The 23,822-nt window shown below is 44.7% G+C and overlaps 3 protein-coding genes across 6 annotated transcripts; all 3 read right to left on the bottom strand.

Annotated features, from left to right (window-relative positions):
• Positions 1 to 423: 423 nt before the first annotated feature.
• On the bottom strand, positions 424 to 7,491 carry slc39a8 (solute carrier family 39 member 8). The gene is made up of 8 exons (XM_049741251.2): positions 6,879 to 7,491; positions 6,359 to 6,536; positions 4,613 to 4,782; positions 4,413 to 4,535; positions 3,839 to 4,003; positions 1,728 to 1,926; positions 1,375 to 1,559; positions 424 to 1,078 (listed from the first exon to the last, which is right to left on the bottom strand). Exons 1-8 carry the CDS (start codon positions 7,104 to 7,106, stop codon positions 932 to 934), a joined length of 1,395 nt encoding a protein of 464 aa, XP_049597208.1. The 5' UTR covers positions 7,107 to 7,491; the 3' UTR covers positions 424 to 931.
• Positions 7,492 to 7,720: 229 nt separating this feature from the next.
• Positions 7,721 to 18,628, bottom strand: manba (mannosidase, beta A, lysosomal). Of its 4 annotated transcripts, XM_049741238.2 has the most exons (17): positions 17,956 to 18,628; positions 17,355 to 17,449; positions 15,150 to 15,255; positions 14,907 to 15,080; positions 12,021 to 12,144; positions 11,478 to 11,650; positions 11,302 to 11,415; positions 10,638 to 10,789; positions 10,349 to 10,466; positions 10,187 to 10,273; positions 9,928 to 10,095; positions 9,648 to 9,866; positions 9,310 to 9,474; positions 9,098 to 9,242; positions 8,891 to 9,033; positions 8,501 to 8,761; positions 7,721 to 8,276 (listed from the first exon to the last, which is right to left on the bottom strand). In XM_049741238.2, exons 1-17 carry the CDS (start codon positions 18,148 to 18,150, stop codon positions 8,046 to 8,048), a joined length of 2,670 nt encoding a protein of 889 aa, XP_049597195.1. In that variant the 5' UTR covers positions 18,151 to 18,628; the 3' UTR covers positions 7,721 to 8,045. The 4 variants fall into 4 exon arrangements, with proteins under 4 accessions (XP_049597195.1, XP_049597196.1, XP_049597197.1 ...); XM_049741239.1 differs by lacking the exon at positions 17,355 to 17,449 and having other exon boundaries at positions 17,956 to 18,103; XM_049741240.1 differs by lacking the exon at positions 17,355 to 17,449 and having other exon boundaries at positions 15,191 to 15,255; positions 17,956 to 18,103.
• A 154-nt stretch (positions 18,629 to 18,782) lies between these two features.
• LOC125981288 (ubiquitin-conjugating enzyme E2 D3) lies at positions 18,783 to 23,403 on the bottom strand. Its single transcript, XM_049741256.1, has 7 exons — positions 22,925 to 23,403; positions 21,332 to 21,395; positions 21,226 to 21,257; positions 21,027 to 21,104; positions 20,847 to 20,952; positions 20,652 to 20,745; positions 18,783 to 19,568 (listed from the first exon to the last, which is right to left on the bottom strand). The coding sequence occupies exons 1-7, from the start codon at positions 22,946 to 22,948 to the stop codon at positions 19,523 to 19,525; spliced, it is 444 nt and encodes a 147-aa protein (XP_049597213.1). The 5' UTR covers positions 22,949 to 23,403; the 3' UTR covers positions 18,783 to 19,522.
• Positions 23,404 to 23,822: the final 419 nt, after the last annotated feature.

Here is a 23,822-nt window from a genome sequence, read left to right as displayed (position 1 = left end):
ATATTTATTTTGTATAATAATTTTAAGCACTACATTTTTCACTTGGTTCAATATTTTTGATCATTTATTTAACTGGTGTACGTTTTTTATGTTTTTGAATAACCAATTATTGCATTGTTTAACTTATTTTGAAGGGTCACATTTGCATATATTACACTATTTCGATGTTTTTTCCATTAGTTACACATAATGAATTTATTGTATTAACACCTATTAGCTAACAAAAAATTTTATTCACACAGAAACAAAGGGCAACATTTTTAGTCCATTTCAAATTTATAAAAATTAAGACAAAATTAACTAATTATGTCTCTATTTCATTTTCAGCAGCAATATGTTCATTCGTCCAGAAACAAAAGGACATCAATGTCCACAGTGAAACATTTAAAATTTCTACTTGAAATAAGTTAATCATTCTTCAAATTTAAAATTTCATAAAAACACTTTAAATGTCAGAATGTAAAGAAATCAAAAAGGTAAACATTTTAAAGCGCCATTACACAAATCATGACATGTATTTACAGTATTCAAAATAGGCCTTAGGTTTTTGCATTTATATTTCTTTCCATCAAAGTCCGATTCACACACATTTGTTCAATGTAATCGGAATAAACCTGAGCAAAGCTTTATAAACCTTCTGAAACCTAAATTAGAAATCAGCGTCATTTAAACAACGTTCCTAAAATTAAGTTTGATTTTACAACAAAGTAAAGACAAAAAAACACGTAACACGCACACAAAAACTGGGGTGAAAAATAAAAAGCATATCGTCCAGCACCAACCACAATGTCTTTTAAGGGGGAAAAAAAATAATGAATGGCTGTCTCTAAGACAAATCAGAGGAGATTTCATGAATAAAAAATAAATTCCTATTGTGTGTGAAGTTCATTTGATTTTGCTTGCACAAAACGTTTTGAAATCCTTCCGGCCGTCATCCCAGGTTGATGTCTCGGGCAAAAATGGTGATGAGCAGGATGATGGTGAAGCCACTGAGCAGCCCGGCGTTCTGGATCAGGAAGAAGACCATCTTGGAGGAGGTGTTCTTCTGTTCCCGGGCGATGGCGTCCATCTCGGGAAACTAAGCCGTAGAAAGTCTTGCGTTATTATTCGAGGCAAAAATATGCAGCCAAATACTCGGCCAAATGCTTGAGAACACTTTGGATGCATTTTTGGACCCAAATTGAGTTGTTTTGACCCAACTGTTCTTCAACTGTAGGGTCAGGGCATTACATAGGGTTCAAGTTATCACAATAGTGTTGATAAAATGTTGATAAAGACAAGCGATAGGCCTTTTTTTTTTCTTTCAGTAAGTGCCGTGTCTGTGTTTTTTTCTTTTTTTTTAACAGTGTCTTTGATAAGATGCACTCATTGTACCATGTCAGCCAGTGCAATGTATAGGAACATGCCGCCGGCAATAGCGAAGATGGCGTTTGGGGCAAAGTTCGTGCCCAGCAGGATACCAAAGACCAGGCCCACGTAGCACGCCAGCGCTGACAGCAGGTTGAAGAAGATGGCCTGGGGCACGCTCATGCCCGAGTTCAGCAGGATCACAAAATCGCCTGGACAGCAACAACCACATTATCATCATCGTGTCACACTTGATGCATTTTTACAAGCTGCCACCAGATGTCAGTCAAAAATCAAGTGTTGAAAGATACTTTTAAATTCTGATTTTGTTGCCATGAATGGGAAACATAAAAAAATGACATATTTGTTTTCATGAGTACCAAGCTCATGGGGGAACTCCTCGCAGACGATGGCGGTGGACGTGCTGAAGCCGGCCAGCGTGGAGACGGTGAAGGAGGCGCCGATGGCCAGGCCGTCGATGAAGTTGTGCACCGCGTCGCTCAGCGTGATCATCCATGCCACAGTCTTGACCTTGGACAGACGCTGGCCGCTCAGGCAGCAGCACGCCCGGCTCGGCGCCTGCAAGTCATGCAACAGGGAAAGAAAAAAAAAATTGCAGTTCTTTCTATTAAAATTTTATGACTCGGTGTATAAGTCGAGGTCGATTTTTTTCGGTCGATTTTGGATCGAAAAAGGTCGACCAATACACCGGCAAATACGGTATTTATGATTTTATTGTCATGCTGTCGTGTGTCGTCCGGATCATTTCCTGTTTTATTGTGTGATTTTCCTCTCGTTCCAGTCAGTGTGTGCTTCCCCTGTGCCTCGGGTCACGTGATCCCCTGATTCCAAGTGTGTGCACCTGCGTCAATGACCAACTGTCTTCACCTGTGTTCCCCTCCTGTGTCCATATAACCCGCGTCTTTCCTAGTATCCAGTGCCAATGCGTCTTGCCTTGCTGAGAACACTAGCGATCACGAAACCCTTGAGTCCACGTAGAAGCCTTGTTTGAACGTTTTTGATCACCGATGTTAACTTGGTTACATCGCTATCTTGTTTTTGTATTTCCCTCGGTTCGAGGCGCTTTGATTTCTCCTTTTTCTCCCTTGGTTCGAGGCGCCTTAGTTTCCCCTTTTTTCCCTCCTCGTGAGGCGTTTTTTGTTCGACCATCAGTGGAGACAATAAACACTTTGTTGAACTTTGGAATCTCTGCATTCGAGTCCTCTCCCTGCTCTGCGCCTGACATTTATGTTGTTAATATTTTAAAAATATACCACTAATGTATTGTGTCCGTAATCTATTACGTATTTTTTGAACAGCAATTACTCTTTGACAAGTTGGGCTCTCAAGAAATTTCCAGCCCGAACTTAAGCAAACGAGTGTTTGAGGAAAAGCGCCCTTGAGGAATGTTGATGTCAAGGTGAGAACGGACACCCATCGGCAGCCTTGGCCACCTCACAATGGCAAATGTGTGCCCACTGGCACAAGACGTCGTTTGTGCTCCGGCCGGACAACTCTGCCTTTGACCAGGAGGGGGAAGGACCTCCTTCGTCCTTCTGCTTTGTTTGCTTCGCTCTTGTTTGCTGGCTGGTTAAACGTTAACCTCAACCGCATCACAAATCTTGCTCTCTTTTTTGATTATGTGACTTGAACGCAGTCCAACGTGTGGTTGGCGGCGGGCGCGTCCGCGATAACGACGTCGATGAGCACATCCAGTAAATAATGATGACTAACTATATAATTGATAAGATCAAAAGCACTCATTAGGTGTTTAGGTGGCGGACAAAGTGCACAGCTTCACCACATCACTCACAGTGCAGATCGTCGCGGTCAGATGTCGTGACGCTAAAAATAGGACGCGATTAAAAGTGTGTCAAACAGCACCCGAGAATGTTGCACTTTATAGAACTAGAATGTAATAAATGAAAAGTTGCATCATGATTTCATGTTGCAATCCAATTCATTGTATCTTCTGGTGTGCCCACCTTGGCCACCAGGTGACAGTACGCCAACCAAGACAGACTTCTTCAACGACTAATAATTTATAGCAAGATGCTGTAAAATGAGAACTGTTTCATAAAAGACTGAGAATATACACTTCTCACTGTTGTTATAATATGTCTACATGTTTTGCTTTCCCATTTGAGGGCAAAACTTCTGATGCTAACAGTTAGCATGTCAATACTGTTTCGCATCGTATTAGTATTTAGGCAAGCTGGCTTCCCTAATGCAAAGCGATGCGTTTGTTTTACATTCAGTTTGGCTACTGGGAGCGGCATTACACATCTCAAAGCTTCTTTGTTGAAGATCTGTTCAAAATGTGCTGCTGACTCTGAGCGGACTGCCACTGCAAGGCACCGCTGTGTTCCTTTTTTTATTACCAGATTTGAGGCTGCTAATTTGATGGCACATGTGACACAAAGAGAAGCTTTTCGTGTGCAAGTGCATTGACGTGGTTCTTGTCCACCATACGGTTTGCCGAGTCGCTCACCTGCTCGGGGATGATGTTGGTGTTGGTGCGTTCGGAGCTGACGCTACTGCGCTCGGCTGTGTTGATGCTGCTGATACTCGTCAAAACTAGGCTGGAGTCCTTCTTCAAGCTGGGGTCGCCATTGGGCAGCGAGTCATCGGCCGAGCCGAAGTGCGACGGGCCGTGCTGACGGAGACAACGGAAGAACAAAAGTGAGTAGGCAAGCATGGAAGGAAGAAGGAAGGCTTGATGAACAAGATGAAGGCAGGATGTGAAAGCAAGATGAAGTGACGAAAACCCAAAGGGAGGAGGAGATAAGGATGAGAGGAGGAAAGGAAGAATGAAATAAGAAACCAAGGAAAAAAATGATAAAGAATTAAGACGGGCTGAAGGAAGATAAACGTGAGGATGAGAGGATGTCAAAAGAGAAAATGAAGGACAGAAGAGAAATAACAATAAAATGAAGGAAGGACAAAAGAGGAAGGAAAAAGGAAGCAAGGAAGGACCCAGAAGATGTGAGAAAAAAGAGCTAAAGGGAAGGATGACAGTTTTTAGCTACATGCTAACACCCTAAGAGGCGTGCAAAAAATCGGACCTGGTGCTCGACGCGCAGCGCCATGGTGAGGATCCTCTCCACCACGAAGAGAAGGTAAAAGCCTCCAAAGATGCCGATGGCGTTGGAAACGTAGTTGTCCAATTTCGGATCGAAACCCAAGGCCTCGACGACGATGATGACAGAGATTGAAGATCAACGCACAAGCAAGGACCCTCTCACGATTTGGAAAGGCGGCTCACCTCCGGGATGAGCTGCAGCACAGCGTTGGAGAAGAGCGTCCCAATGGCCAGGCCGATGAAGTAGGTCAAAACTTTGGGGAAGTACGATTTGCCCGTCAACGGGATGAGCAGCAGGCCCAGCAGCGCCGCCAGGTTAATTACTGTCACCGACAGGAAGCCCCAACCCCAAACTGCACAAAATCACAATGTCATTTACACACACAACCACACACACACACACATACATATATATATATATATATATATATATATATACACCCATATATACACACCCTCTCATTTTTAACATCCATACATTTTTTGTGTATCAATAAATGTATATTAAACCATATAAGGGCATATGTTGTCATTAGAACATTGAATAATAGTTTCAAACATATAAATAAAATTAATAAATTATAATACAAAATAAATAATAAATAAATAAATTAATTAATTAATAGTGTAAATGACATACAGAAAATAATGTATAAATAATATAAATATAATACGTGTGTGCGTGTGTGTGTCTCTTTTATTATTATAACCATTTTTTATAACAAGGTACAATACTGTAAATGTGTTTTTAGAACTCTTATTAATATGACAACTTTTTTTATAAAAAGACACAAGTGTACGTACTGCAATTGTTTGGGCACTCCCTGCCTTCTGCTGGCGTTCAGGCAACCTTCGTGCCATAATTCTTCAATTTAGAATTTTAATTTTAGAATTTTTGATTATTGTTTTGGGGGTAAAAATCTGCGATGAGATCGAAATCTGCGATCTCCTAACTCACAGTTAGGAGGGTGCGGGTTCGATTCCACCTCCGGCCCTCCCTGTGTGGAGTTTGCATGTTCTCCCCGGGCCCGCGTGGGTTTTCTCCGGGCACTCCGGTTTCCTCCCACATTCCAAAAACATGCTTGCTAGGCCGATTGAAGACTCCAAAATGACGGCTAGGATAGGCTCCGTGGGGACTAAGCGGTTCAGAAAATGGATGGATGGATATATATATATATATATATATATATATATATATATATATATATATATATATATATATATATATATATATATATATATATATATAGCGGCTCGTGCTGTCCGCCTCACAGTTAGGAGGGTGCGGGTTCGATTCCACCTCCAGCCCGTGGGGACTAAGCGGTTCAGAAGATGGATGGATGGATATATATATATATATATATATATAGATATATAGATATATATATACACACACATACATACACACAAACACACACAGTGAAGTGTGCATTCTAGTGTGGTACAGTACATTTGACAGAGTGGTGAGTTATTAATTTCTAGCTAATAACACCCTGCTGATAAATATTGGAGCTAATAAATGGAGCTGACTCAGGCTTTTTCGACAGGCTTCGTCAGAGGAACTCGCTCAATCCAACACACACACACACATGCACACACACAAGCAGCGTGTGAGAGCGAGATCAGAACCTCAGCAAGTCTCTCGCGGCCAGCAAGCTGATTTTTATAATCACAATTATGTCACAACAAGCCAGGAATTAGCCACTAGATTTAAAAAAATTGTATTATTATTTTATTTTGTAAATTTGGGTTTCCTATGGCAAAAAAACTTATATATTTTTTTAACTTTGCAAATTTCATTACGAAATGATTTATTTCCCATTTGTTTTGTACCCTTGAACATGTGTTTTGTTTGTTTACAGCTGAGCTAGCAAATTTCCTGTTGTGGGGTTATCGCTCATTGTGGGGTTCATTTTCTTTTGGACTGACCTGAGTAGTGGAGTGCAGGCGGCGGTGACGGTGTGCTGATCTCGGGGGCGGTGTTGGGACAGGAGGGCACGAGCACCTGGGTCAATACGGCGGGGCAAATGGCCTCCAGATGTCCAGTGCTCAGCCGGCTGACGTTGGGAAAGCCAAAGTAGGACAAGATCTGCTGGGCCGACAGGCACTAAAAGCCACGGCCGCAAACAGACCAACATGCAATGTTACTGGAGCAAAAAAATAAAAAATAAATAAAATAAATTATATATACACACACACACACATACACACACACACACACACATGTATACATATATTACCTAATAATTACGCACACATACATAAACAACATGTGTACACATTCTAGATAAAATATGGATGCACTCTTCACACTGAGTGACACGTGACATGTGAGAGCTGCTCCTAATATTTGCCCCTTTTATCGAAATATTAGGAGCACTAAAAATAATATAATTGTCGCACGAATGCATAGCGTGTACCTAATAAACTATCCGCTGGGTTCCCTTACTTTGCGTTCGTGGAGCGGGTTGCCGTCGTCGGTGACGTCCTGGAGCCTGCGGGCGGCGACGATGTGCAGGAGCTCCTCCAGGTTGCGCGCGGGCATGGACTCGTTGTGGCCGAAGAAGCGCAGGATGTCTTGTAGGAACTCGGTGGTCCCTGCCGTGAGAGCTTCTCGGCCGTGGGCCACCTCTACGAGGAGCACGACCCCCAAAAGTCGCAGAAAAAGCGCAGCCATGTCTCGCTCGCTTTGCACGCAGGACTCCTTTGAGAAGAAGTGCCCCCCCCCCCCCAGCCCTCAAAGAAAGTTTTAACTCCTCCACAAGGATGACTTCATGACCGCACACACGCACGCGCACGCAACAGAACAGGACGTCGCTTTCCCGGCGGGAGGTAATCAAGAATTTGGTTCAAAGCTTACTGGCGCACAGAAACATGGAGGTGAGCGACCGGCCACGTGCACGAGGTCCAATGATTTCCTTTGTGCACATACCGCCCACTCGCTCCCCCTCAATTGGAATGCACCACACGGGCACGCGCAAACAAACACGCACGTGCAGGAAGGAGCTTTGGGGGGGTCTCAAGTCACGTTTGACTGTGGGGGGAGGTAAACAAAAGTAAAGGAAGGATTTGTTGGCGCCCCCTGGTGGGAACATTACGCATGCGCACTGGAAACCCAATGATTGGCTCCTTGCACAATTGCCCAATTCTAAAGAAATAAAATACAGTCCATCCATCCACTATACCGCTTGTCCCCACGGGGGTCACGTCGACCCCCTATATTTGCGCGGGACAGAAACTGGCCACCAAATAGCAAAAATATGTCGTTTCACACAATTTGCACACTCAGCATTATTGTCTCTGGAAGTACTAATTTATTAATGATTAAGAATGCAAATAATTTAACAGGTTGTGCCTCACAAGTTCATGCTTCTTTGTGCAGTTCATTCTGGTTGGTCTGCATGACTTCCACTAGGGGACAATGCAATCGATGTATAACATGCCGGTCACATCTCCTCAGAAAGCTGCAGTTCAATAGTAGTTAGTTCAATAGTTCAGAGGATAAGGAATGTTTGACGTGTCATGTTATATCTTCCAAGATGGGAAAAAAAATCAGGTGCCCTCCCACTGAACTGACAGGCAATCAGGATCGGGTGGTGACCACCTTCAAGGCAATTTAAGGTGAGTAGAGGTCGCTCAAGGAGGTGACGGTGAGTGCTTGGGTGAGTTCCGTAACGCTTGTGTTCCTCCCGGCGCGGAACGCCACTGTCCTGTTCCTGGACAGCATCAAGAAGCCGTTGGTGCTAAAGCGTCCGGGAATGTCGCCCGCGTCCAGCCACACGAAAGGAGCCACGGTGCTCGCCTGGAGATCCACCACTAATCCCGTTTCGTCCTCGCGAACTTTAGCCTGCAAGGGGTTCAACAGTGTTTTCAACAGCGTTTTCAACTTTACTTCGAGAACGCTTTAAAAACAAACCACAGCTGCCCAGGCTTTCAAATTGTGTGTGCGTGTTTGTGGATTTTAAGTTAACTAAACAAAGAAGTTACTCTAAAAATAATTTGGGGTTTCCAAGAAAGTATTCTGGATCTGTAATTGTCTCTAGAAGGAATTCTGAAACTAAAGTGTCTCACTGTGATGTTTGGTGGTCGTAGGCCCAGGGCATCTTTGGGCGAGCACAGGAAGTGGTGGTTGGCGGGACCGTGTTGGGTGCCGTCGCCCTCCTCCAGGCGAAACGCCAGCAGACAGCTGAAGCGGCTGCAGCGTCCACATTCAGCCAGTAGGGCAGCGACGCGCCCTTTGAAAACCGCAATGGCGCTTCCTCCCAGGACCGCCACAAGATCAGATTTCAGCGTGCAAAGCGGCTCAGGGGTGCTCCATGCGTAGACTGTCACCTGGTGGACAGCACGGTTACAACAGTTTGGATTATTTATGATGCTTAGCTTGTGCTTCGTTTTGACTTTTTTTTAAATTCAGTTTTAGCTTTTAAAGCAGGCTTGTTAGTATTTTGCATCAGGTCCTACCACAGCTCTGAGTTTGAGGTCTTGGCTCAGGTCAGAAACGGCATAGATGAGCAACGTGTCGTCGTCCTCGAAGGCAACGGGCAGGACGTCGGCGAAGAAGTCGGCGGCCAAATAATGCAACATCTTCCACTTGCCGCCAAACTCTGCCGGGTAACGGGAACTGACAGAGGCTGCGACAGCAAACGGCAGCGTTTCGGGCCCACTTACCGATGGACGACCAGGAGGGCGCCTGCCAAATGTCGTTGAGTTGCCAGTAGAGTGCACCCATGGTGTTTCCGAGGCCCCCAACCAGCTCACTGCGGCTGCGCCGGTAGAATTCTGTCTGAGTCTTCACGCACTGAGCCTGCATCACCTGGAAACAAATCATGCACAGAGCGTTACAGTCTGCTTGCATCGGGGTCGCAGACGATTGTTGTCACCTGTGTGAGGTAGAGCGTGTGCGTGAAGTTGGCGAGCGGTTCGCTGGAGTTGGGCAGGTGGAAGTGAAGGGCCGCCTGCTTCAGCATCTGCTGGTTTCCATCCTGGTGGTGCTGACGGTGACGAGCAAATCGGCTGCTCATGCTCCAGTCCTCCGCAAGAGACACCTGCAACGTTGAGTCCAACTTTGCTGAACAGCTTTGCTTTTTTTCTTCCACATAATTTGACATGTTGCACTCTAAAATTGATCAGTTGATATTCAGCAAATTTAAAATCAGAAATGTAAAAATTTGCACAACTGTATCTTCGACTGTCCCTTGGAAGCAAAGGTGACACTTACCGGCCGCAGCGTGGAGAGCGACGGCCATGACTGGAAGCCGTACTCGGAGGCGAAGCGCGCGCGGGGGAAGGCGCGCCAGTCCCAACAGTCGTCCAGGTAGCTGTAGAAGTGCGTGTCACCGTAGCGCGGGTCGTACGGATCGCTGGCCACGTACCCTTCCCGCTCCGACTCGGCGCCGTTTGTGGGACTGGAGACCAGGAACGGCCGACTGGGATCCTCCTGTGGGACGCCGGTTTGAGAAATGTTGTGGAAAGTATGATATCATAAAAAGGAGGCAGACCTGTTTCACGACTGCCATGATGTTGTCCACGTAGAGCGTGACGTAGTCTTTGAAGTAGACAGGCCGCTTCCAGATAGGAATGTGGAACCAGTCAGTGGCCAGCGCCGCTTCGTTCTCGTTGTTGGCGCTCCACACGATGATGGACGGGTGAGATTTCAGACGCCAGATCTGGGAAAAAACAAAACGGACAGAATAAGAAAGGAGGATTCCTACAAGACGAGATGCCGGCAGAAGAACGGAGGAGCACATGTGGCGCCACCTGTTGGTAGACCTCTTCCCTCACGCTGCGCACAAAGTCGTCCTCGGTGGGGTACATGGCGCAAGCGAACATGAAATCCTGCCACACCTGAAGGCAAACATGCAAACATGACAACAACGTGGTGCGAGCGAGGAGGGCGCAGGAATTCTCGGCCGCGCTCACCATGAGACCGTTTTCATCGCAGGCCTCGTAGAAGGCGTCTTGCTCGTATACGCCGCCGCCCCAAACGCGAAGAACATTCATGTTGGCCTCAGCCGCCGACCCCAGCAAGTCCTCCAAGCTGACAAGGAGGCAAAGCGCTCAACGCAAGCATCTCTTCAGAACTTTAACTTAACGAGTCGACTACAATAAATATGATACTTATTCGTTTTCATATTTTCCCGTTTAGGAATTTAAGACGGCAAAATTTGGAGCTCGTCGGGAAAAGTCACTTTGGAAAGAAAAGACATACACATGAGGCGTAACTCTGTCTTGGAAAGAGTGCGCTGGGATCCAGTTGGAGCCTTTGAGGAAAATCGGCTTCCCGTTGATGCGAAAGTAAAAAGTCAGACCCGACGAGCCAGCGATGGACTCCTGGACCAGCTCCACTCTGCGGAAGTAAACCTGCAACACACAGCGAGGGCTTTAAATGACTCCCTTGGATGCCGTCTCCTTTGATTACTTCCATTTTTTTCCCCAGGGAGGCAACCAGGTACCGGCAAAAAAAAAATTGTGAATGATTTTTAAAAAATACTTTCCATTCAACAGGGGGAAAGAAAACAACAAATAGGAAGGCACATTAACGCACCAAGATTGTTTGAGGCATTCATCTAACGAGATTTTCTAAGTGTAGCAGGGTGGCTCTCTCTAGTGGTACATGAAAGTATGACATGTAAATGTTCAAAGTGAAATAAAAATGGTGGTTTATACCGCGAAGTGTTTTCCAAAAAAACAGGAGTTGCCCCCCCAAAATTGTTCTTTGTCATATTCATACATTGTTTCTGTCTAATATAATGTAACATTGACATATTTTTGTTTTTCTTTGATATTTTTGTCTGAATAATATTTTCATTTGTGTACTTTTAATGTCATATTTTCGCCGCATACAATAACAGGACGTTATTATTAGCTCTTACCTTTGATTGCGCCTGGAGTAGCGCAAACCCATCCAGCAAACGTGCCGTGACCAGGAGGCGGTAAGATGTTTGTTGGCCGTGACCATTGGGCCACCACAGCTTCACGTTGCTGCTCTGAAAACAAAATGTTGATCACGTCTTTCCTCACGTACGTACCCATTCGCACAGTCGCATACCGCGTTGACGTGGAGGGTGAAGGTGTAGGTGAAGCCTGGACCCTGGCGGATGTTTGTCAGGAAGGTAACACTGGAGTGCAGCTCGGGCAAGTCCAGCGTGATTTGGGCCGAGGTGGGCACTAGCGCGTCCACGAGCATGTCCACCTGCAGCGACCACGACGAGCGGACAATGTCTACCGCACAAAAACATTCAAACTTCTTCAGAGCTGTGTTTATAATATTTTTGTCCAACAATTTGGGGTATTCTGTTTGAATTTTATACATACATACATATATATATATATAAATAAAAATACACACACACACACACACATATATCTATATACATATATATATATATATTGCAACAAAAATTCTGAACTACACAAAACTTAAAATGTTTAAAAAAATACATACATATATATATATATATATATATATATATATATATATATATATATATATATATATATATATATATATATATATATATGTTTTGTGTAGTTCAGAATTTTTGTTGCAATTTTTGACAGTATTTGGATATTTTTTACAATATGTTCATACCGTAGAGAGGAAGAGCGGCCAAGTGGACGAGGCGCAGCAGGTCAAAGGCTTCCAGGCGGACGCCTTTCCATAACCCGGCGCCTGGGAAGGACGGACCCCAGTCCCAACTGAACGAACTCTGGGCCTGAGCCACAATCACACGCAGAAAGCAAAGCACTGGCTTCACTAAACATTCGTTCCAGATTACTGTGGTGCTTTGACACGCGAGTTAAATTTATTTCATGACCGGCAAATCTGATACCCATTGAAATACACTGGAATTAGTTTTTTTTTTTTTCATCCATCCATCCATCCATCCATCCATCCATCCATCCATCCATCCATCCATCCATCCATCCATCCATCCATCCATCCATCCATCCATCCATCTTCTTCCGCTTATCCGGGGTCGGGTCGCGGGGGCAGCAGCTTTAGGAGGGACTCCCAGACTTCCCTCTCCCCAGCCACTTCATCCAAATGTCGGCTGGACCCCCACCCCTGACCCTCATCTGAAACCCATACCCAGTCAGCTAGCACGACTTTTTACATTGAATTCCAAACCTGGTCCTGAAAACACCAAACCTTATTTGAAACCTAACCCTGGCTTTTGTTTGTTTTTAATGGATAGTCCACAGCCTCCAGTCCAATCAGTCTCTATCCAGATACAGCAGGGGTCACCAACCTTTCTTAAACCGAGAGCTACTTCCTGGGTACTGATTAAGGCAAAGGGCTACCAGTTTGACACACACTTCTGAAATAGCCAATTTGCCCAATTTGGCTTTCACTATGTGTTATTATTGTCATTTCCCAATTCACATGTAAGTGTGATTTTAACAAGAATAGCAAAAATACAGTCAAACCTTGGTTTTTGACCACAATCCGTTCCAGAAGGCGGTTCGAGAAGCAAATCGGTCGAATTCCGAATCTATTTTTCCCATTACAAATAATCCGTTTCAAGACAACCCCCCACCCCGCTTTTTTAAAGCATATTTTCATTTGCGCGTACAACTGCAGCGCACCGCTGAACGCGCAACCGTAGCGCGTCTCCCACCGCGCAACTGTACCGCGCTGGTCGCATTATTATGACAGAGCCATCCATCCATCCATCCATCCATCTTCCGCTAATCCGGGGTCGGGTCGCGGGGGCAGCATCTTTAGAGACTTCCCTCTCCCCAGCCACTTCATCCAGCTCATCCCGGGGGATCCCAAGGCGTTCCCAGGCCAGCTGAGAGACATAGTCTCTCCAGCGCGTCCTGGGTCGTCCCCGGGGTCTCCTACCGGTGGGAGATGCCCGGAACACCTCCCCAGGGAGGCGTCCAGGAGGCATCCTGATAAGATGCGCAAGCCACCTCATCTGGCTCCTCTTAACGTGGAGGAGTAGCGACTCTACTCCGAGTCTCTCCCGGATGACCGAGCTTCTCACCCTATCTCTAAGGGAGAGCCCGGACATCCTGCGGAGAAAACTCATTTCGGCCGCTTGTATCCGGGATCTCGTTCTTTCGGTCACGACCCATAGCTCGTGACCATAGGTGAGGGTAGGAGCGTAAATCGACCGGTAAATTGAGAGCTTTGCCTTTTGGCTCAGCTCTCTCTTCACCACAACGGACCGGTACAGGGTCCGCATTACTGCCGACGCTGCACCGATCCGCCTGTCGATCTCGCGCTCCATCCTCCCCTCACTCGTGAACAAGACTCCAAGATACTTGAACTCCTCCACTTGGGGCAGGATCTCATCCCCGATCCGGAGAGGGCATTCCACCCTTTTCCGATCGAGGACCATGGACTCGGATTTGGAGGTGCTGACCCTCATCCCGACCGCTTCACACTCGGCTCCGAACCGTTCCAGCGAGAGCTGGAGATCACCGCCTGAAGAAGCCAACGGCACCACGTCATCTGCAAAAAGCAGAGACGCGATGCTGAGGTCCCCAAACCGGACCCCTTCAACGCCTCGGCTACGCCTAGAAATTCTGTCCATAAAAATTATGAACAGAATCGGTGACAAAGGCAGCCTTGGCGGAGTCCAACCCTCACTGGGAACGAATCCGACTTACTGCCGGAAATGCGGACCAGACTCTGGCATCGGTGATACAGGGACCGAACCGCCCTTATCAGTTGGCTCGGCACCCCGTACTCCCGAAGCACCCTCCACAGAACCTCCCGAGGGACACGGTCGAACGCCTTCTCCAAGTCCACAAAACACGTGGACTGGTTGGGCGAACTCCCATGCACCCTCGAGGATCCTGCCGAGGGTGTAGAGCTGGTCCACTGTTCCACGGCCAGGACGAAAGGCACACTGCTCCTCCTGAATCCGAGGTTTGACCTCCCGACGGACCCTCCTCTCCAGCACCCCTGAATAGACCTTACCGGGGAGGCTGAGGAGTGTGATTCCCCTGTAATTGGAACACCCCCTCCGGTCCCCCTTCTTAAAGAGGGGAACCACTACCCCAGTCTGCCTATCCAGAGGCAATGTTGTAGAGGCGTGTCAGCCATGACAGCCCCACAACATCCAGAGACTTTAAGAACTCCGGGCGGATCTCATCTACCCCCGGGTCCTTGCCACCGAGGAGGACCGGCATCTTCCCCCCACCATCGGAGCCAACCCACCACCAGGTGGTGATCAGTTGACAGCTCCGCCCCTCTCTTCACCCGAGTGTCCAAAACATGTGGCCGCAAATCCGATGACACGACTACAAAGTCGATCATCGAACTTTTTTTTTTTTAACAAAAAATTCTTCAACCCTGGAAAATGGCATACAAAGAAATGAACGGTCGCTGCTAGTAGAACTAACTATTTGATTTAAAAACTAAACCCAATAAAAAATTAACTAAAAAAAACATGCTTTAAAGAAAATTAAATTAAGCAAGAAAATATAAACCCAGGCAATTTTAATCCTGGTTGGGACTCACTTTCCTGATGAAATTGACGTGACATTGTCCTTTCTGGACGTCGGGCGGACACTCGGGAGGAACGCTGTAGGCGGTGTGAGCGTTCCTTTTCTGGGCGGCGAACACGACAGACGACAGGATGTGAACCGTCAACGTGTTGTTCGCGGCCTTCAGCAGTCCTTGGACGCGAAAGACCTGCGGGAGAAAAAGATGTTGGAAGAGTTGCGGAAAGGACGGACAGACGGGCAGACAGGGTGAACGCACATATGGGCAGAACATGTTGTCCGTGCTGCCCACCAACACACCATTGAGCCAAACGGACGCCGCCGTGTCCACACCGTCCAATATCAGAAGTACTTGCCGCTTGGACCTGTTTACGAGGACACAGTTACAAAGATGGCTCTGTAAAAAAAATTATATACATATTTTATAAAATTTACTTTTTGATGTCTAGTACCGTAATTTTCGGACTATAAGTCGCTCCGGAGTATAAGTCGCAGCAGCCATAAAATACCCCAAAAAGTGAAAAAAAAAACATATAAGTCGCGCCGGAATATAAGTCGCATTTTGGGGCGCAATTTATTTGACAAAATCCCACACCAAGAACAGTCATGAACGAGCAACAACCGGCTAAACGATAGCAACAACTGCTAACGTGACAAACACAAACGAAGAGCTGAGAACGGGCCTGACGTAACATATAGAATGATTAAGGACAACTATTACATAAATAACATGTTTATAAAACCATTGGTGTCACTCCAATTCATTAAATCCATCGATCGTTCGATGCGATAGCAACAGGCTAAACGATAGGTATGCTAACGTGACAAACACAAACGAAGAGCTCAGAATGGGCCTGACGTAACAGAGTTATTAAAGAAAACTATTACATAAATAACACATTTATAAAACCATAGGTGTCACTCCAATTCATTAAATCTATTGATCGTTCTTTGTCAACAATGGGTGCGCGCGGCTGAGGGCGCTTGCACTTCAAAATATTCCACAGGCCCATATAACGATTGATAAACTATATTTCAAATAACTATAATATAAGGAATAATATTATCAAACCATCCGTGCACTTTAAATCATTAAATCCATCGATCAAATTCCTCGTCCATTGTCAACAATGGCGCGCGTGCGCCCTGACGTCAGCCTCGTCTTTATTCCACAGATCTAGTATATGACTATATTGTAGCGTTAACAAAGTACAAGGAAAGACGTGGGTTTGGTAAACGGTTCTTTATTTAACAAAACAAACTTCCAAGCGTGTGGCGGCGTGGACTTCCAGACACGAGAGCTCCATGGCATAGGACCGGGCGAGCGTAATGGCCATGTCCGAGCCCCATGCACCGTCTGCGGACAGCCACTTGGCCGAGCGCCGGCCCCCGACTCAGTAGAGTAGGAGCGGGCGTGCGTAAAAGCCATAATAGTTTTTCAAACCTTCTATGTCACTCCAAATCCTTAATTCCTTCAAGCTCTTTGTCCTCCCTGTCACTTAGAAACAAAGCCGCTAATGATGCCGGTAGTCCTTACGTGGGTACGTTTGTCCTTTATGGACCGCCGCGCCACACCGTGCCACTGACGTCACTTGAAATAGTAATCCCTTGCTACATCACGGTTGTCCAAACTTTCTTTTTGCTGCTCGATTACTGTTTTTAGCTGCATATTTTACAACTTGAAGTTTGTACCCTGCAAAATATGAGTTTCTTTTTGGTGCCATTTTTCTTAAGCCCTTCCCAGTTGATGAGTCACGGCCAACGGTGAAATTTAGAGCGCCCTCATCCAGTTTCGTCTGAAAATATAATTTTTTTCAGATGTAGTTTTTTGTTTTGTTTATTTGGTTGTTTTATCAAAGTCAAAGTCTGCTTTATTGTCGATTTTTTTCATATACCAAGACACACAAAGAGATCGAAATTACGTTCCCACTATCCCACGGTGACATAGTACACAATATGCATACAAGTAAGCAACACAAAAAAAAACAAGAAGGCACAAACAATGAATAAATAAGAGTGTTGAATAAATGATAAATAAACAAATAATAATAAATAATAATAATAAATATAAGAGGAGCAAAAATGGAGCAAGTGTGCATACAGCAGACAGTGGACTTGGATATGGCGCTTTAAAGTGTTAATTGCTTTATTTGATTTCTCTATTTTTTATGTTTTGAATATGTTCAAGATAAAGATATAAAAGCATGTGATCAACTATACTAAAAATAACATGGGAAGTGGTCAGCTATACTTGTAAGTAATGTGTTAATGATCAAGTAAAAATTTGTTAAACAAACATATATGTCGCTCCTGAGTATAAGTCGCCCCCCCACCCAAACTATGAAAAAAAAACACGATTTATAGTCCGGAAATTACGGTAGTAGTTATTTGTCTGTAATGCCTACAATGCAATGCAAGTAGGAAATTTTAGGCCAATCTGTGAATGCTGTTTTTCTTTGCTGACCTGAACTCTTTGGACACCACAAAGGTGGTGGCGTATGTCCAATTGTCCAAAGAGATCCACTCATAGAGTAGGTCATTGAAGCGGAAGTAAGGGTCCTGCAAGATGCAGCAAATGTTTAAAGAGTAAAATACAAGAAAAACAAAACAAAACAAAACAAGGCTAAATAAAAGGTATAGATCACACCAATCCAAGTGATTTTTTTGGAATTTTTAAGGAAATTTACATTCGAGGCAGGGCTCGTGCAAATAAAATAGCAAAATAAACAACAATGAAACAAGGAGCGACAAGGGGAATAAATTGTGGGAAAAAAAAGAAGTCATAAAACAAACTCAAATAGTAAATAATAAGATAGACAATTAACTAATGCCTTGGTAAGTAAGGAAAAATATTTAAAATAATCACTAAGAAGCTAATACATAGAATCAAAATTGGTAAAATAAAAATGGAAAGGAAAATACGGTAAGCTAAAAAAAAGGTAAAAACGTTAAATTTGCGCTGTCTTTCTCGTGTGAGCTCGAGTTACGGTTGACTAAAACATGCCAAATAAAACACTCGTGACTTTTGATTTTGATTATGATTGTAAATGTCATTTTAAGGTGACCTGTATGAAGCCTCGCTCCTGCAGCGCCGTATGGACGCAGCCTGGCACCCGAGCGGTCAGAGAAATTGACTCGTTGGAGTTCCACAAATTCCACTCCCCGTCCAGACTTTGGACAAGAGGAGAAATACCATCATGACTCCAAACCTCCCGAACGCCAAACGATAAAAGAAAGAAGACTAAAACGTGTACATTCATCTTCGCTCAGTTAAGTAGCGTTCGTTATACAGTCAGGAGTTACTTCCGGGTTTTGGTCACATGACCGGGTTGTAGTCAAGGGGAAGAGGTTTGTGAAACGATTGTTAAAAAGACTGCGGCGCTAATTTGTTTTAAATAAAGGTCAGATTTGAGAAAATCTAGTACTTCGCACTAAATTAAAACACACATTTTCGTCACATGTTCCAGTGTGCTTTAATTAGTACTTTTGACGACATTTGGAACAACTGGCAAAATGAAGGTAAACAAGAGAAAAACTACAACAGACAATAAAATGTACCGAATATAAAAACTTTGGGAATTTTGATTCTTGACTATTTTAACCAGGGGTGTCACGGGCCGCATCGTAGTCATAGTTTCCTTCGGGGGGCCATTATGACCGTCAATAAAATGAATATCCAAGTTTGAAACCGGTGACTAGTAAATATTTATATATTTTCAAAAGATCAATGGTAACAAAAATTGCTAGCAATATCTGTATTGAAGACAATTTGTAACTTTAGTATTGACAGGTTAAGTGGATGCACAATTTGTCTTCAGGGGCCACATAAAATGTGGTCCTTGACTTTGACATATACGATTATAACAAACAAAAGACACCAACATTCACATACTTTAGGTTGAAGTAACTTTATTGAAGGGGAAACTAAAAACAGCCGTGAGTTATTCAACCGCCAGCTTCGCATTATACATACTTGTGTGGGTTGGGGAGGGAGGGGGCGTACATGAAGACAGTTCGTGTGGGGCATAAGCCAAAAATTCATCTAGTGGCTTCTAGAGCTCGGAGGAGAGAAAAATAAAAAACAAAAGCCTCAAGAGGGGGAACCAAATTCATGTGTTGTATATAGTAGCCTACGGTTTATTTTTTTATAATTAACATGCATAAAATACAACATACTTAACATTTTGTCTCTGGACTGCAGTGCTTTTCTTTCTGTACACGCTTTTGTTGCCACGGCTCACCACTTGCTTCCTATGCTAACAGGACCATGTGGTCATCTGCTCACAGGAAGTCACTTTCTCCTTGTCTTTTGTCAAATCGATGGAGTTAACTAATTCGATTTTGTGTGTGCACGCATGTGTGTGTTGGCTAATCATGCATGGCCAAACAGGGTGTGTGTTTGAAACCGGAGAGAAAATAAAAATCCTGGAAAATTTGTCGTCACGCATCCTGAGAGAAAAACACGACCTTCTTATTAGCGCACAGATGAGAAAACCAAAGAGGGGGGTGTAAAATGCTCTGGATTAAACCAAAAAACATATACAAGTGGAAAAAAGACCAACTTTTTTTTTTCAGTCTGACCCAAAGAAATGCGCCCCCCCCCCTCCTGCCACCAGACCATTTTTTCCTCCATCACATTGCATATTTTTGTGTCCATTCTTTCGCCATTTTGGTGTACCTGCAAAGAGAAGATGTTCATGAGCAACATTAGCATGTAGTCTGCAGATATGCAAGCACAAGACCACACTTTCATTTTTAAAAAAAGCGAGTCGGAGAAGGCAACCACTACACATTTACATGCGCAACCTAAAAACTTTTGTTCAAACTGAATTGAGATTCACTTCATTTGTAATCGGTGGCGCACTGGGTAGCACGTCCGCCTCACAGTTAGGAGGGTGCGGGTTCGATTCCACCTCCGGCCCTCCCTGTGTGGAGTTTGCATGTTCTCCCCGGGCCCGCGTGGGTTTTCTCCGGGCACTCCGGTTTCCTCCCACATTCCAAAAACATGCTTGGTAGGCTGATTGAAGACTCCAAATTGTCCCTAGGTGCGAGTGTGAGTGCGATTGGTTGTCTGTCTCTGTGTGCCCTGCGATTGGCTGGCAACCAGTTCAGGGTGTCCCCCGCCGACTGCCCGATGATGGCTGGGATAGGCTCCAGCACGCCCGCGACCCCCGTGGGGACTAAGCGGTTCAGAAAATGGATGGATGGATGTAATCTTTATTATTTTTGTCTGGTTGGGCATAGAACCCAGTCCCAATGCCTCACTGGCTTGGGAGCGCAGATTGCTAATCACTGAGTTAAAGGTCCAGAGAACTCCTCAGTCTTGAGTCAGCATGTACACGTCAAGCGTTTATCCAAGTGTGAGCAGCAGTGTTCGAATTGTGGCCTGCAGCAGTAACGTCATAAAGGGCTAAAATAGGATAAACTTACGTTCCAATTTGACAGCAAATTGGTGCCAGTTTGCAGAAAGCGAAAGCAAAATCATTTTCTAGGGTGAAGCATTTTGGCTGCTTTGTCTTAGCATCTTCCTACTGTGCGCGTCATTCCAATTGTCTTTCGAGCAGGATAAAAATCTGGTTTGTTCTTTAAGGCAACTGCGCCAACCGGCTCAGCAAGCTTGGGAAGGTCGGCGAGCGGGCACGTCAAAAACCACAGTGATGACGCCGGACAACTTTGGGGCTGAAAACCCCGCAGGTTCGAGAGCCCAAAATTGACTTATTTTTTTGGGCTTTGTTTTTATGGTGTTGTTCCAGTTCCTTACTTGTTATTATCTGTTTTGTAGATTCGTGCAATCTCTGGCACTAGCGGGTCGTCAGGGTTGGGGTCGCATAGCAGCGAGCAAATGGAGAGAAGAACTGCGCCGACAAAAGTAAACAAAAAGAAAAACAAACTCAGGTGTGACATTCCGGAAGGATCTTAACGCCGAGGAAGTCAAAACGGCGAACGAGCGAGTCACCTTTTGAAATGGTAAGTGCTGGAGACCACTGTGATCTGAGAATGTCCAGACAGATACTGCCATTACTGTTAATATTTGGGTGGTAGATTCTTGTCGTGAACGCGACCTGGAAGACAAATAAAGAAGATGTGAGGCACAACGTTGGACCGTCTTATGCGACTTTTGAGGGTGCTCGCTTGCCTTGGGTGGTTTGAAGGGATAGTCTGTTGGAAAATGAATGGTCAAGAAGAAGACGCCTCCCTGATATGGACTGTCACTCTGAATGGACAAAAGAGAGAGAAAAAAAAAAACATTTTAACAATTCTGCCCTTACAAATAGAATAAATAAAATTCATTTTAAACAAGAGGGGAAAATGATAAAAATGGAATTTGCACTTACAGGGCCCATGATTGTGGCTTGCCAGTGAAACACTGCAGACAGGACAAATAAGATGATTAGACCTGAAAAGGCGCTCGGAAGTGTCAATTGTTTGATAATGACTTACTGTCATCGCCCACTGGGCCGGCCGAGCACTGCGCTGGTGGGTCGCGAGCCAGGTCGTGAAGCTCCTGAAATGGGGAGAAATTATTTGATACTGCGACAGTAGCTTGAAATTTGATGTTTTTCTTTGCTTTGGTTCACGAGGGACCAAAGTGATTTTTCCATTACTGCGCAAAAAACTTTCCTAAACGATTAGCAATAGATTGGTACATTTTGGCCCTTTTGTGATGAAGCAACTTTGACATTTAGGAAGAGCAATACGACACTTTGCTGATTCAAATTGGCATTGTAAAATAAATTAGGATTCAGTCACTGGTTTAGTTCGTAACTTGTGCAATTGGTACATTTTGGCCCTTTTGTGATTAAGCAACTTTGACATTTAGGAAGAGCAATACGTCACTTTGCTGTTTCAAATTGGCATTGTAAAATAAATTAGGATTCAGTCACTGGTTTAGTTCGTAACTTGTGCAAAAGCCATCATCGGTTCCCAAATAAAAAGCAGAAATTCGCAAATCTCCAATTTTGATTCAACATGGTTTGTGTTCAAGTTTGAACAAGATTTACTATTGAGGCTGGAATTCTGAGAACTGACGGGGCAGGACTCAAAACTGGTAATCAACGATCAAAATAGCTGTCAATTTGCTAATCCATTAATTCCAGATCAATTATTTTACTTTTTCCCAATGCCTGACATGTATCCAACAAGGAAAGGTATGTCAGCCTGGCGATGTGGTCACAGTGAATAGTATCTACGCATTTTTATGGACGTAGAGTAAGGATTGAATATTTAGCTCAGGAAAGAGAGTAATGTTTTTGTTTTTTTTTACACACATGCTGAGCATTATTTCTACTTTTTTAATTATCCATACTTTTAACCAAGTAGTGAGAGGAATTTTGGCCCTCCGATTATGCAAACCAGTTTAAAGCAGGACGAGACTGAAGCATCAAACATTTTATTTTTAGGCCTGCTGCGATTTCAAAGTGAGGAGGGTTGTGGGGGCGCACCCCCCCCCCCCCCAACTGCCCCACCCGGGTAAATACGTATCTAATAAACGCCTGTCATTGTCTGTTATTCGAATTAATAATGGCATTTTAGAAGCCGGCCGGCTGAGCAGCATGTGAACGCGTGACCGACGGGATTGAGTACATTCATCGACGCATAGCACAGACATGTTTCACCCACGACGCTTTTGACGTAAAATATGACTCATGGTTTCTGGTTAACGCCGCCTGTGGATGAGTACAAGATATGTGTTGCAAAACGAGCTGAATCACACTTCAGAGAGCACAAACACGACGCTAATACGTGCCATGATTGCAATCTTAGCGCGGACATGTGTGTTTATATAAGCCGTGAGCGGTCTCGGGGCCCTCCGGAGTCAGCTAGGCTGCTAACACCAGCTAGCGTAAAGCACCAATTTCAACTTTCAAACCGGGGTGGTGAGCAAATCGCAGTCACTGTGGTGGTTAATTGTTTTTTTTCCTTTGAGTAGGAAAAACAACGACAATGTTTCACGACGTAATCACGATAACAGGAGAACCGGGAGGCTGCCACTAGCCCGGGCTAACGGGCGAGGAGTCGGGGTGTCAATGATACCTTGTTAATCCTTTTCAAAGCCATCCTTGTGTTGGGCTGCTGCTGCGGCGGCTGCTCCGGCTGCTGGTTGTCGATCCGGGCGATGAAGGCCGGCCGTGATATGCCAGGATGCTGGGGCCTCGCTCCGTGAGAACCGACGACGCAAGTGTCGCACGCACACAACACGACGCCCGGGGCCTTGTCGTTACGAGCTAGCACACAATTAGCCGACGAAGCTAAAAAGGAATTACGTATGCGCCGACGAACAAATTAAAAAAAGAAGCTAGGGGGTAGAAGCGAAGCCGGGCCGATTCTCAATCAGCTTATTTTCTTCTTAGCCACCGAAATGTCTCTGGAGTTGTCCCCGTAAATTCCGTATCGTCGTCGGGGTAGGGGTGGTAGGTAAGGGGGGAGGGCGGAGAGAAAGCTGGACCACGAAGCTTCCCGTGTCGATTTGATGCCGTTAGCCAGCTAGCGACCGTCTGCATGCGAGTGAGCCTTTATGATGACACCCCGGAGGAGGCGGGGCGAGTGGGCGACGTCAAAACAACTGTGGCCCGGATGCAGGCTCTGCGTGCACGCGTACGAACACGCGTGCACGCACACGCTCATAGGTGTTGAACAATTAATCAAATTTCACGTTGATTAAAATGAAATGACGAAATGAAATGACACTGAAGACTCAAATCAGATTTGCTGCAAAAAACAACATTCACCTTAATTTTGATCTATTTCAGCAGACTTTTTAATTTAATTTATTTATATTTATTTAATTTTAACATTTATATATACAGCGTCTGATAGGTTATACATATTTTGTATATTTATCTAAATTTGTTATTAAAATATTATTCCAATAAAATATTCAAATGTTGTAATTGTATTATCTATAGAGGATTTTAAACAAATTATAAATTAA

This window comes from Syngnathus scovelli, chromosome 14 (genome assembly GCF_024217435.2).
Source record: "Syngnathus scovelli strain Florida chromosome 14, RoL_Ssco_1.2, whole genome shotgun sequence".
Lineage (NCBI taxonomy): Eukaryota > Metazoa > Chordata > Actinopteri > Syngnathiformes > Syngnathidae > Syngnathus > Syngnathus scovelli.
Note: the sequence above shows the minus strand (reverse complement) of the source record. Positions and strands in the feature narration are given on the sequence as shown.

Bases quoted from the DNA above. Each gene is read 5' to 3' on its own strand.
- slc39a8 (XM_049741251.2), bottom strand. From the start codon at position 7,106: ATGGCTGCGCTTTTTCTGCGACTTTTGGGGGTCGTGCTCCTCGTAGAG. The intron at 4,783-6,358 runs GTCAGTCCAAAA...GATTTTGTGCAG, and splicing joins GCCTGCACTCCACTACTCAG to TTTGGGGTTGGGGCTTCCTG. The intron at 4,536-4,612 runs GTGAGCCGCCTT...ATCGTCGTCGAG, and splicing joins TGCTGCAGCTCATCCCGGAG to GCCTTGGGTTTCGATCCGAA.
- LOC125981288 (XM_049741256.1), bottom strand. From the start codon at position 22,948: ATGGCTTTGAAAAGGATTAACAAG. The intron at 21,105-21,225 runs GTAAGTGCAAAT...TTGTCCATTCAG, and splicing joins AAGCCACAATCATGGGCCCT to AGTGACAGTCCATATCAGGG. The intron at 20,953-21,026 runs GCAAGCGAGCAC...TTTGTCTTCCAG, and splicing joins ATCCCTTCAAACCACCCAAG to GTCGCGTTCACGACAAGAAT.
- manba (XM_049741238.2), bottom strand. From the start codon at position 18,150: ATGAATGTACACGTTTTAGTCTTCTTTCTTTTATCGTTTGGCGTTCGG. The intron at 15,081-15,149 runs GTGCGTTCACCC...TTTCTCCCGCAG, and splicing joins ACAACATGTTCTGCCCATAT to GTCTTTCGCGTCCAAGGACT. The intron at 10,467-10,637 runs GTATGTCTTTTC...CCTCCTTGTCAG, and splicing joins GACAGAGTTACGCCTCATGT to CTTGGAGGACTTGCTGGGGT.